The sequence below is a fragment of the Chiloscyllium punctatum genome, chromosome 15 (genome assembly GCF_047496795.1).
Source record: "Chiloscyllium punctatum isolate Juve2018m chromosome 15, sChiPun1.3, whole genome shotgun sequence".
NCBI lineage: Eukaryota > Metazoa > Chordata > Chondrichthyes > Orectolobiformes > Hemiscylliidae > Chiloscyllium > Chiloscyllium punctatum.
The window spans coordinates 2,959,691-2,972,474 of record NC_092753.1 but is presented as its reverse complement, the minus strand read 5'-3'; the positions used below and the strand labels follow the sequence as shown (position 1 = coordinate 2,972,474).

At 40.4% G+C, this 12,784-nt stretch overlaps 1 protein-coding gene across 5 annotated transcripts in view; it reads right to left on the bottom strand.

Annotated features, from left to right (window-relative positions):
* Nucleotides 1-12,784, bottom strand: part of sh3kbp1 (SH3-domain kinase binding protein 1) — a 168,189-nt gene that overhangs the window by 24,655 nt on the left and 130,750 nt on the right. For all 5 annotated transcript variants that reach the window (XM_072584472.1, XM_072584470.1, XM_072584475.1 and 2 more), the window contains 2 exons: nucleotides 9,510-9,608; nucleotides 1,375-1,540 (listed from right to left, as the gene is read on the bottom strand). In XM_072584472.1, the coding sequence (XP_072440573.1) occupies nucleotides 1,375-1,540; nucleotides 9,510-9,608 (265 nt within the window). The remainder of the gene's footprint in view (nucleotides 1-1,374; nucleotides 1,541-9,509; nucleotides 9,609-12,784) is intronic.

The following is a 12,784-nucleotide window of genomic DNA, read 5'->3' as shown; positions in this document are numbered from 1 at the left end:
CAAAGCACACCACTTGATTGGCACTACATCCACAAGCATCAACTCCCTTCAGCACAGACTTTCAACAGCAGCAGTGTGCGCCCATCTACAAGATTCACTGCAGATATTTATCCAAGATCCTTAGACAACACCCTCCAAATTCACAACTACTTTCATTCAGAAAGACAAGGTCAGCAGATACATGGGAATACCACCATCTTCAAGTTCCCCACTAATCCACTCATCATCCTGACTTGGAAACACATCATCATTCCTTTGCTGACTTTGGGTCAAAAATTATAGAATTCCCTCCGTAAGGGCATTGTGGCCCTACCTACAGCACTTGGACTGCAGCAATTCAAGGAGACAGCTCACCACTACTTTCCCGAGGGGAAGTAGGGACGATCAACACATTGCGGTCAGCCAACAATGGCCAGATCCTATGAGTGAATGAAAAAAAAAAGTACCAGAGCAGAAAATCGCTGCAAGGGATTCTGTGGTTATGGTCAGAGAGAAAAGGATAGTAATATGAAAGAATAGTCTCATCAGCTGCGCTACAGTGTAGAGATGCTGGAAAATGAGGAGGGTTCAAAAGTTTTTTCTAAAAAAAAAAGGCAAAGTCACCAAAGTCCCAGAGAACAAAGAGAGAAATGGCTTGTACTGAATTGAACATTAAGATTACCACAGCTCAAGCTGTGGTCAAAGGTTGCACAAAGCAAGAGGATTGAGAAGGGGAGGACAACGTTATTTTTGTAACAGTCATATAGGACGTTATTTCCTACTTTGATGAAATTTGATTTGGTACTGTGGCAGAGGCAGAAACCTAACTTGGAGGTTTGGAGGTTTTTAAACACAAAGTTGGTGAAATGTTATCTGAGGATAACAATACATTCAAAATCTTTGGAGATGAAAAATCTTTTGGAGATGGGAGGATTACTGCAGATTTAAAAAAAAAGGTGAGGGACAACACTGAATAAGATAAGTTTCAATTACTGGTGAACATAGGGATCTGGAGGGGAAGTTGGGTAATCAGATGTCTAGTCGGAATAGGATTATGAGGTGGGTCTGTCTGATAGAAAAGATGAGCCTAAGGAGGACATGAGAAGAGATAGGTTAAAAACTAGAGTAAAAAAGTAAAAGTAGAAGACAGTCTCCAGTTGAGAAAAGAATCCAACTCTTTGACCAAACATTTGATTGTATGTCTTAATACCAGTGAAGTGCCTGGGGCATTTGCCAAATGAATACAATTGATGTTGGTGCAAAGTATACACAAAAAAAAACTTAAATACACTTTACAACACAAACCATTTCAAATCTCTAATTTGTCTTTGATAGGTCATAGCAAATTGGGATAGCTCTGAAATGAAATACATCAAGTGACTGACACAAACCTACCTGGAATGAGCTGCAGGTGCTGCTGGTCTTTCTGGCCTTTTAGGAGGCAATGTATTTGGTCTGTTCAAAGAATTGGTCTTGGGAGGCAAAGGTTTCTTCGGTGGTATTGCAGGTACTGAGGGTTTAGACAGTTCTATAAATTTCTGATCTCTTTCTGACTTTTCCTCTAAAAAGAAAACAAATGTTATACTCTTCACAGTCTGCAAAACAATTTGGAATCATTTTCTCTTTTATAAAAGTATACAAATTGATAAATATCAATCCTGGTAAACAAGGTAGAAAAGTATGATTAGAATTCTTTCTGCAAGTATATCTTAGTCAAGGTGGTTTCCCAAATAAACTTACAGCTGCTCAAAGTAATATTGACTTACAATGACCAACTACCAGAGTTTAGGAACTAGGAGGTGGCAGTATTCTTGCCAAATCCACGGACTCAGAAAATTGCAACTAATACCACATTAAAAACATTTCTGAAATTCTCAGCTGTTATTTGTTCACAAGGCTAGGAATTTGTTCTCTAAATAGTCTATCCAAAATCGTCTCACTAAAATTACAAACTCCAGTAACTTCTACAAATCTAGGCATAGGCTGAATTATTGAAGGAAGTGATTTTAAATGTCAATTTTCAGAGCTAATGATTTTGATATAGTTTTTGAGTTGTCAATGCAAAGCTTAAAATTGAATAACCCTCATTCGTTATTGTTAGACTTCTCAAACGATGGAGAATTCAAAGTCTTGATTAAATATGCATGCAGCTATGAAATTCTAAGCTGCTGATTTCAACTGGATAGTCAGTGGTGAATCGTATGATCACTGTCTCTCCCTTCCACCCTTACAGAAAAAGATATTGAGCTGAATCTTATTTTTATTGTTCATATGACAATTGCGTCGATTTTCTTCCAGGGTTTTTGCCATGAGGCTTAGCGAAATTTCTCATGGTATCTTACCAAACTAACCTCATTCACTGCTTATCTACCTCTATAGTACCCAACTTATCTGATTCTATCCCCATCTTAACATACCCATTCCCAGATGCCACTCAGTGGATTTCTGCCAAAGCCTTGACCCTCATTAGCAACATAGTGGTACAGCAGCCACAAACCAACTCAGCTCATAGTACATAGCCAACATGACTGACACCACAGAATGCCATTTTCTCCCCGAGTCACTGTTTAAACTTCATATCACACACTTTTCCTGTCCTTCGGTATATCCTATTTACACGCTTTGTCCCAAAAGCCTCCCTGAAGATTCACATTTTGTCATTGTCCAGTAATAAAACATCATATATAAGCAAGAGTTTTTATTTATAGCCAGTAAAAACAGAACATCTAAGATTGCATTTGGCCTTCTCATCCAAATCCAATGCTGGCATCATCTGCAATGACGATTTTATTTTTCAGAATGGTCTGCTGCACCCAGTTCTCATTGACCAGAACCAGGTGTCAATCTGGTCCTATACTACTTGTGGCATGAGATGCAGCTGCGCTCTCAGGTACAAAGACAGTTTCCTTTTCCTTAAAGTTCTTGTCCTCCTTTTCAGAAGACTACCCCATTCCCCCAGCTCACAAAGCACGCCGGGAGGATGTGACACTTTGTCCAGATTACAGTGGTGCGCCCCCACCCCCAACCGATCCAGACTGATAAGAGATTGTGCTTGGTATCTGACTTTTTTTAAAAACTATTCATGGGACTTGAACATCACTGGCTGGTCAGCATTTATTGCCTTCCCTAGTTGCCCTTGAGAAGGTGATGGAGAGATGCCTTCTTGAAATGCTGTATCCCACATGCCATAGATTGATCCACAACGCTCTTCGGGAGAGAACTGAAGAGCTGAATGGCCTACTTCTCCTCCTCTTTTAGATATTCCTGTTGGACTCTGAAGTCCATGAACTCTCATTACATCAGTTCAAACATAGACAAGAAAACTGCTAATTACCAATCACTCCCACTCATCACTAAAGCTTGGTAGAACCAATACTGACCAAGCTGGTTGAGCCGTAAAGGAGACAGATACTAGACTGGGTCTCCAGCAGGTGGTAAGGTAGGCAGAGGGGAGAAAACCTGCATGTTCTGCCCTTATCTTCATTCTCCTCTGTGTCATAGGTCTGTGTCATGTAGATAATTAACAGAAGTGACCACTGCACAGCCCGTGGGGAGACAAACTTCCATCTTCAAATTGAGGAAGGCATCATGTTAACTGTACTAATGGGACAGGCTTTGATCTAATCCAGCAACTTAAATCTAGGCATTCATGAGGCACAATGGGCCATTAGTATCAGCAGAATTGAGTTCAATCACAATCGGTTACTTCATTTTCTCACTCTATCATTAACATCAGCCAGGGGTTCAACCCTGGTTCACTGAAGAATGTTGTAGGCACAAGACATTCCTAAAAATTAGCTGTCAGCCTGGTGTAGCTATAGCACAGGACTACTTGCATAAAGAGTGAAAACCTATGGATCAGATCAAAGTTCTACAGTCCTGTCTCATCCAGTTCTGAATGGTGATAGACAATTAAACAACCAAATGAAGGGTGGAGGCTTCATAAATAGCTGCATCGTCAATGACAAGGGAGTCCACCACATCAATGCCACAAGTATGTTTGTCCAATTTTAGCCAAGGTGCCATGAGGGCGACCCATCTTGGTCTACTATCAAGTTCCCCAAAATCACAGGGGTCAGTCTTCAACCAATTTGATTCACTGCACAACATCATAAACCATTGAAGACACAAAGTATGACAAAAGCTATAGATCCTGACAACATTCTGGCAATTCAGCTGAAGATCTGCACTCTAGAACTAGCTGCATCTCGAGTCAAGCTGTTCCAGTACAGCTACAACACCAGTATCTACCAGACAATGCAGAAAATTGCAGAGCTACATTCTATACACAAAAACAGGATAATTTCAAACCAACCATTTGCTGCTCTATCAATCTGATCTTGATTGTCAACCATATGGAAAGAGTCATTGACAGTGTCTTCAAGGTGGCACATGCAAAACTATAACCAGTTCACTGATGCTCTGTCTGGATTCCATCAGGACAACTTAGTTCCTGCCCTCATTACAGGCCTGATCCAAACATGGACAAAGGGACTGAACTCCAGAAGTAAGGGGAGAGCGATTACCCTTGACATCCCCCCAAGGCAACGTATGACTGGGTGTGGCATCAAGGAGCCATAAGAAAACTAGAGTGAATGGCAAACAGAAAAAAATCTCTCTGCTGGTTGGAGTCATACCTAGCACAAAGGAAATGGTTCAGGTTGTTGATAGTCAATCATCTCAGTCCCCGGTTATCTCTGGTTCTCAAGGTGGGTCCAACCCCTTCAGCAGTTTCAATGATCTTCCCCAACCTAAGGTGGTCACGTTTGCTGATGATTGCACAATGTTTAGCAACATTTGTGGCATTGTAGATACTGAAGCAGTCTGTCTCCCTTTGGAGCAAGACCTGGGCAACATCAAGACTTGCACTAGAGTCCGAGTCCTACAATACGGAGACAGGCCCTTTGGCCCAAACTGGCCCATGCCAACCAAAACATCTGTCCACACTAACCCCATATCCTTCCAATCCCTTCCTATCTATGTATTTGTTCAAATGCCTTTTAAATGGTTTTAATCTACCTGCCTCAACCACTTCCACAGGCAGCTTATTCCATGTGCATACAACCTGTGTAAAAATGTTGTCCCTCGAATTCCCTTTTATTCTTTCCCACCTAACCTTGATCTGATGCCCTCTAGTCCTCGATTCTCCAACCCTATTCCTGACGAAGGGCTTTTGCCCGAAACGTCAAATTTCCTGCTCCTCGGATGCTGCCTGACCTGCTGTGCTTTTCCAGCACCACTCTAATCTACACTCTGGTTTCTAGCATCTGCAGTCCTTGTTTTTACCTTACTGAGTGCATTCACCCTATACATGCCTCTCATGATCTTCTACGCTCCTATAAGATGCCCCCCCTCAGTCTCTTACGGTCTAAAGAAAAAAGATCCTAGCTTGTTCAACTTCTCCCTATAGCTTCTGAGTCCTGGCAACATTCTTGGCAAATTTCTTCCACACTCTTTCCGATTTAATAACATCCTTCCAAAGCAAGGTGACCAATACTCCAAATGTGGCCTCACCAACATCCTGGATAACTGCAACATAACTTCCCAACTCCTATACTCAATGCCATGACTGATGAAGGTCATTGTGCCGAAAGCCTTCTTCATTGCCCTGTCTACCTATGACTTTCAGAGAACCATGAACCTGAATTCCAAGAGCCTTCTGTTCCACTATATTCCTTACGGCCCTACCATGAAACCCCTACCTTGATTTGACTTTCCAAATGAAGACCTCACACTTACCTATATTGAGCTCCATTTCTCATTTCTCGGCCTACTTCCCCAGCTGATCAAGGTCCTGCTGCAATTTCTGATAATCTTCCTCACTGTCCACAAGACCACCTATTTCAGTGTCATCTGTAAACTTTCTAATCACACCTTGTTTATTCTCATCAATTCACTGATATAGATATCAAACAGTAATGGGCCCAGCACTGACCCCTGAGGCACTCCACTAGTCACAGGCCTCCAATATGACAAGATTGCTTCCACTATTACCCTCTACTTCCTACCATCAAGCCAATATTATATCCAATTTGCCCTAGATTCCATGCGATCTAACCTTCCAGAGCAGCCTACCATGTGGAACCTTATCAAAGGCCTTACTGAAATCCATATACATCTACCAACCTGTCTTCAACCACCTTCCTGGTCACTTCATCAAAGAACTCTAGCAAATTTATGAAGCATGATCTCCTATGCACAAAGCCATTCTGACTACTCCTAATCAAACCCTGTCTTTCCAAATGCATGTACATCTTATCTCTCAGAACCTTCTCCACCACAGATGTTAAGCTTACCAAATTTTTCTTTGCAGCCCCTCTTGAATAATGACAACAATCGCTACCCTTCAATCTTTCAGGACCCCACCTTGGCTAATGATGAGGCAAAAATATCATGCAGGGCCCCCACAATTTCTTCTCTAGCCTCTTGCAGTGTTCTTGGATATATCTGGTCAGGACCAGGAGATTTATCCACCATCGTATATTATAATACATCCAACACCAACTCTACTGTCATATGGACTGTCCCCAAGATTTCACCACTAACTTCCCCAAGTTCCCAAGTCTTCATGTCTTTCTCCATGGTAAACAGGGGAGAAATATTCATTGAGAACCTCACCCATCTCCTGCAGTTCTACACATACATGGCCACTTTGGTCCTTGAGGGGCCCTATTCTCTCTCTCTCTCTAAGTATATTAAAGGAAAAAAAATAACTAAAGTGCCTTTTTGGATTCACCCTATTCTTCTCAGCCAAAGGCTATCTGGTGTCCCCTTTTTGCCCTCCTGATTTCCTTCTTCAGTAAACTCCTGTATTCCCTGTATATCTCCAGGATTCCCTCGATCTCAGCTGCCTGTTTCTGAGCCATGTCTCCTTTTTTCTAGTTAAAGCTTCGATACCTCTTGACATCCAAGGTTCCTATTCCTGCCAACCTTGCCCTTTACCCTCATAGGAACACAAAGGACTTTGAACTCAGTTATCTAAGTTTTAAAGGCCTCCCACTTGTCTGCAAACAAACTACTCCAATCAATCCCAGCGAGCTCCTCTCTAATAAAAAAAATTGTATCAGATAAGTATTGGGGAATAAGCAACTCAAACCTGAAAAGAATCTAACTATTGCTCAAATCCTCCACAATCAACATCCTGGGGGAGTACCATTGACCAGAAATTGAACTGCATTAGCCATATAAATATTATGGTCACAAGAAAAGTCAAAGGCTGGTAACTTTGTGATGAGCAACTCGCCTCCTCTTTCCCCAGTGTCCATCATCTACAATACACAAGTCAGGACTGTGATGGAATATTCTCTATTGGACTGGATGAGTGCAACTTCAACAAACACTCAAGAAGCTAGACATTATGAGGACTAAATAGCATACTTGACCGGCAGCCCATCCACCACCACATTCATTCCCTTCACAATAAATAACTGCAACAATGTGTACCAACAGTAAGATGCAATACAGTTATGCTCTAAGGCTCCTCCAACTGCACCTTCCAAACTTGTGACGTTTAACCCCATGCACATCTTTGGACTGTGGGAGGAAACTAGAGCATCTGAAGGAAACCCAAGATGACATGGGACAAATGTGCAAACTCCACACAGTCACCCAAAGATGGAATCAAATCCAGGTCCCTGGCTCTGTTAGGCAGCAGTACTAACCAGCACGACACCATTTAAGGATCTCACTGTGGCACAGGAAATTAGAAAGGTTGCTCTGGTTAACAATCAAATATACTAACACACATTAATATTTTTCAGACAGAATAAGCTGAATACAATTAGCATGCTGGTATGATGATACAATTATTTTTGCATTCAGTTACATGCTCACAATGAACTAGCCTGATTTAGAAATCATAATATAAAAATTACAGAAATAGCACACATATACCTTCAAACTGTACCAACAGTTTTAATTTTCCAGTTTAATTCTAACCTGCCCCATTTTCCAACATATACTTTAATACTCAAGGCTCTCGAGGAATTGCCCAGACACCTCATAAAGCAACTTATAGGCTCTGCTTCCACAAGGGTGGTAGGGAAGTAGTTCGGAGAGTACCACAACATTTTAAAGACATGCAAAACCAGTAGTCTACAATCTTCAATGGCATACTCAGCATGCTATTTTTTTAAAAACTATTAAAATATGGACAAAGCCAGCACTTATTAACCTGAGAAGGGAGCAGCGACTGCTGGTAATAGTTTAACTGCTTCGCTTAGCCAATTCAGAGTCAGAGTCAGAGTCAGAGTCAATCTGATGAGAGAGGAGTCACATTTAGGTAAAACTAGAAATTATGAAACGTTATTAGAAAAAGCTAAATGCTAATTTAATGTTGGCATTTATCTCAAGGGGACTGGATTACAGAGGGATGGATGTTACACTACACCCACATGGTTTTGTTCCTACAGCAGTTAGGGCACAATATCCAGTTCAGGGCACTAAATCTCAGGAACAATATGTAAGCTTTGGAAAGGATGCAGCAGAATTACCAAAGTAATAAACATTAAACTAGAAGGATAGCTTAAATGGAATAGGCTTGTATCAGTTTAACTATAAAAGATGAAGTGATAATCTAAATGAGGTTTTTTTTAAAATAAAAATGGCTTAATAAGATAAATAGAAAGAAACTATTTCCTCAGATGGGCAAATCTTGAGCAAGAAGGCATACTTTAAAACTAGGAAGAATGTTGTTGTCTTTTTCACACAAATATTACTGAAATTTTGAATTTTCACTGCTAAAATACTGTTGAGACCTGTTATATGGAAATTTCCTGTGTTTCTAACTGCAATACCTGTATCCAATCTACCTTAGTCTTCAACAAGAGCTTTCACCAGCAATTAAGAAAATGAAAACTTAATTGATACGATTGCACATGAAAGAAACAAAGTAGAAGTGCCTTTTTTCTGAACTTTATTCTGGGATAATGCCCAGACACAAGATGGGAGGTTCAGGATGAAAGGCTCATTATGTCAGCAATGGACAAACTGACTGAATTTTTTGCAGCATACTGCGGGATGCAGCTGAATATAATTATAATATGTGCAGTTACTATAATGAGAAAGGTGAGGGTTCCAGTCCTGTCTCAATTTAATTTCTCCATGCTATACTTACTGGACATCCAGCCTCATGTCTTTCCTACCTCAGACTCACTGATGAGAGGAGCTGCAAGTCAGAGAGTTATTTGTTTAATTTAACCACACACCCTTAGGATTTCTGGATCCATGAGGACTCTCTGGTTCACGGTATTGATCATTCAGAATGCATTTCCTAGAACAATGATGTCTTCTGTTCTAAATATCTCCATCCACATTCAGATAACCCTGATTTGATCAGACAAAAGTGTAGCTTAAATTTGCTTAGTTTCTGCAGCTACAATAACAGCAAACTGAAAAATCATGCACTGGCTTCTTCTAAGTGATGCAAGTAGCTTTAGATAGCAAAAATAGCTACTGTTTCATATCTTCAATGCATCTCGGATGCATTACATCCCAAAACCAAGATGAAAATAGGCAGCAAGTTTCAATACCTTTGTCCTCTATTCTGGTCGGGAGGGAGTCCGGTCTTTCAGGAGGCATTCTTTTTGCTTCATTCTTTTTGTCCACTAGCAAACCATCGAATTTGGATCCTAGCAAACCAAAAGCACCATATACGTTGTTACAGAAGCTATTAGTGTGAAAATAATCTAGAAAAATCCAGAGCAGCTCATGCATTTATCCTTCCAGAAACATTGTGCACTTGATGAACAATTGTCTGAATAAAGAAAAGCCTCTCTTTCATTCTCTATGAAGCCCTTAGGTGTAACACATCAGTGAAGTGCTACACTTTGGGAGCACTACTGTAATTTTCTGCCTTGCTTTATTGCAACTACTCTGCCCATGGGTGTCATCATACAGAGCTCCATTCAATCAGCTCATCAACTGGGCCAAGTTATGTTCTGCCGTTGCTTTCAATTGAGGAAAAATTGCATTTCCGTTCATAACTAAATGTTCAGATACTTCATTTAAGTATTAGACTCATTATATTGCAAGATTAGATTAGATTACTTACAGTGTGGAAACAGGCCCTTCGGCCCAACAAGTCCACACCGCCCCGCCGAAGCGCAACCCACCCATACCCCTACATCTACCTCTTACCTAACACTACGGGCAATTTAGCATGGCCAATCCACCTGACCTGCACATCTTTGGACTGTGGGAGGAAACCGGAGCACCCGGAGGAAACCCACACAGACACGGGGAGAACGTGCAAACTCCACACACTCAGTCTGAGTGCGGGAATTGAACCCAGGTCTCTGGCGCTGTGAGGCAGCAGTGCTAACCACTGTGCCACCGTGCCGCGCAAGTTGCTGAGGCAGATTTTATTTCCCACACTATTCCATAGAATCTACAAAAACATACATTTTCAATTGCAATTACCTCAAAGCGGAGTTTTAAATAAAATCAAAGAAAGAAATGTCTCTGAAATGAGTCAGTGAAACTGGGTTCTACCTCTGTACAGCTTATTATGCCTTCAATATTGTGAAACATTTAGTTAATTGGTTGCATTACAGCAGCTTACTACAGGAATTTGGAACACAATGTTCGTGAGGACAAAGCAGCTTTCCTATAAATCAACAGTGCCTGCCTGTTCGCATTGCAAGAATATTAGAACAGGACAGTTCTGACCAAACAGTTTACCGTTCTGGTGTCAGAAATGATTAACAAGTAGTGAGTTTACATAGATCTGGGTGACATAAAATGGTACTTTAATTACACTTTATGTATTTCAATTTGTTTAATCTGACTGGCATAAACTGACCCCAACTGATGTTCCAGTTTGGCTGAACTCAGTGCCTACAAAATACTGCTTCCTGACTATCTTGATGACAGCACTAGATGCCTTCCCTAAATCAGAGAATTACCAAATGACTTCAGCACAGGAGAGGGCATGCAGTCTGTCATGTCTAGGGTTGCTATCTGCAAGAACATCTCTGGTGGACCCACTCACTTGTCTTTTCCACATAGCACTGTATTTCTTTTTATTTTTGTATGATTATTCAATTAATTTTGAATAATATACAAAAGCCCTGAAAATTAAACCAAAATATGACAATAAAGGCTCATATTATAGTGCGCACATACCGAGCAGTACATTAATGTAGCAGTTATGTCCTGAAGCAGTAGTCTGGAAACTTGGACAAACAATCCAGTTTTAAAAATGAAATAAAGTGTGAAAATAATCTAGAAAAATCCAGAGCAGTTCATGCATTAATCCTTCCAGAAACATTGTGCAATTGATGAACAGTTGTCAGAATGAAGAAAAGCCTCTCTTTCATTCTCTATGAAGCCCTTAGGTGAAGCACAGTGAAGTGCTACACTTTGGGAGCACGACTCGAATTTTCTGCCTTGCTTTATTGCAACTACTCCGCCCATGGGTGTCATTGTACAGAGCACTCGTGAAAGAATAAGAGTACAAGTGAAAGTCACCATGAAGCTGTCAAAACATGTGTTACTCTAGTGAAAAAAAATTTGCAGTCCATACAGTCTACCCCATATGTGGTACCAGTTCTACAGAAATGGGTTAGACATTTTACTGACTCCTGAAGTGACCTACTTTTAGTGATTAGGAAGCCAAGGGTACCAATACAATAGTTTGAAGCCAGGACAGGAACAGGCCATTCAGTCCATTGAATCTGCTCCACCATTCAATGAGATAATGGCAGATCTGATAATCCTCAACTCCATTTCACTGCCTTTTCCCATAACCCTCGAATCCTTTACTGATTAAAAATATCTTGAATATACTTATCAACCAAGCATCAACAGCCTTCTGCAGTAAATACCACAGATTCTCTACCCTTCAAATAAGGGGACTAAAACTGCTCTCAGTACTCCAGATGTGGTCTCATCAGCATCTTGTACAGTTGCAGTAGGAATTCCCTGGTCATATACTCTAACTTCTGGGAACAAGGGCTAACATTCCATTCACCTTCCTAATTACATGCTGCACTTGCGTGAGTGCTTTCTGTATTTTCTGTACAACTACCCTTCAAGTTCCTTTGTAGCTCAGCTTTGTGCAGGTTTTCTTAATTTAAAATGATTTTTTTTGTTCTCCCTTCCAAAATGAACAATTTCACATATTCTGACATTATACATCATTTCTCAACTTTTTGCCAAATTACTTAACTCTCTAAACAGTTCACATCTTCTTCACAACCTGCCTTTCCACCTACTTTGTGTTTTCTGCAAATTTGATTGCAGTATATTCACTTACTTCCTCCCGTAAACAGTTGCAGTCTCAGCACTGATCCCTATAGAACCCTACTGGTTAGGGATTGCCAACCTGAAGAAGAACTCCTAAATCTCACTCTCTGTTTCCTGCCCATTGGCCAACTGTCTATCCAAACCAATATACTACCTCCAACATCATGGTTTTATCTTACGACTTAACCTTTTGTGAGCTACTTTGTCAAAGACCTCTGGAAGACCAAATTACATCTATTAGCTCCTCTCTACCCATTCTGGTTAAGATTCCCTCAAAAAAACTCTAATAAATTAATCAGATATGATTTCCCCTTCACGAAACCATGCTGACTCTGATTAGATTATAATTTTCCAAATATACTGTTATTATTTCCTTAATAATTGATTCCAAAATTTTTCCAACAATAGATGTTAGGTTAATCAGTATATAGTTAGTTGCTTTTGGCCTCCTTCTGTTTTTGAATAGAGATGTCATATTGGGAGGTTTCTAATCCTCTAGTACAGCTACAGAATTCAATATTTTTTTGGAAAATTACAATCAATGCATCCCTTTGCTTTG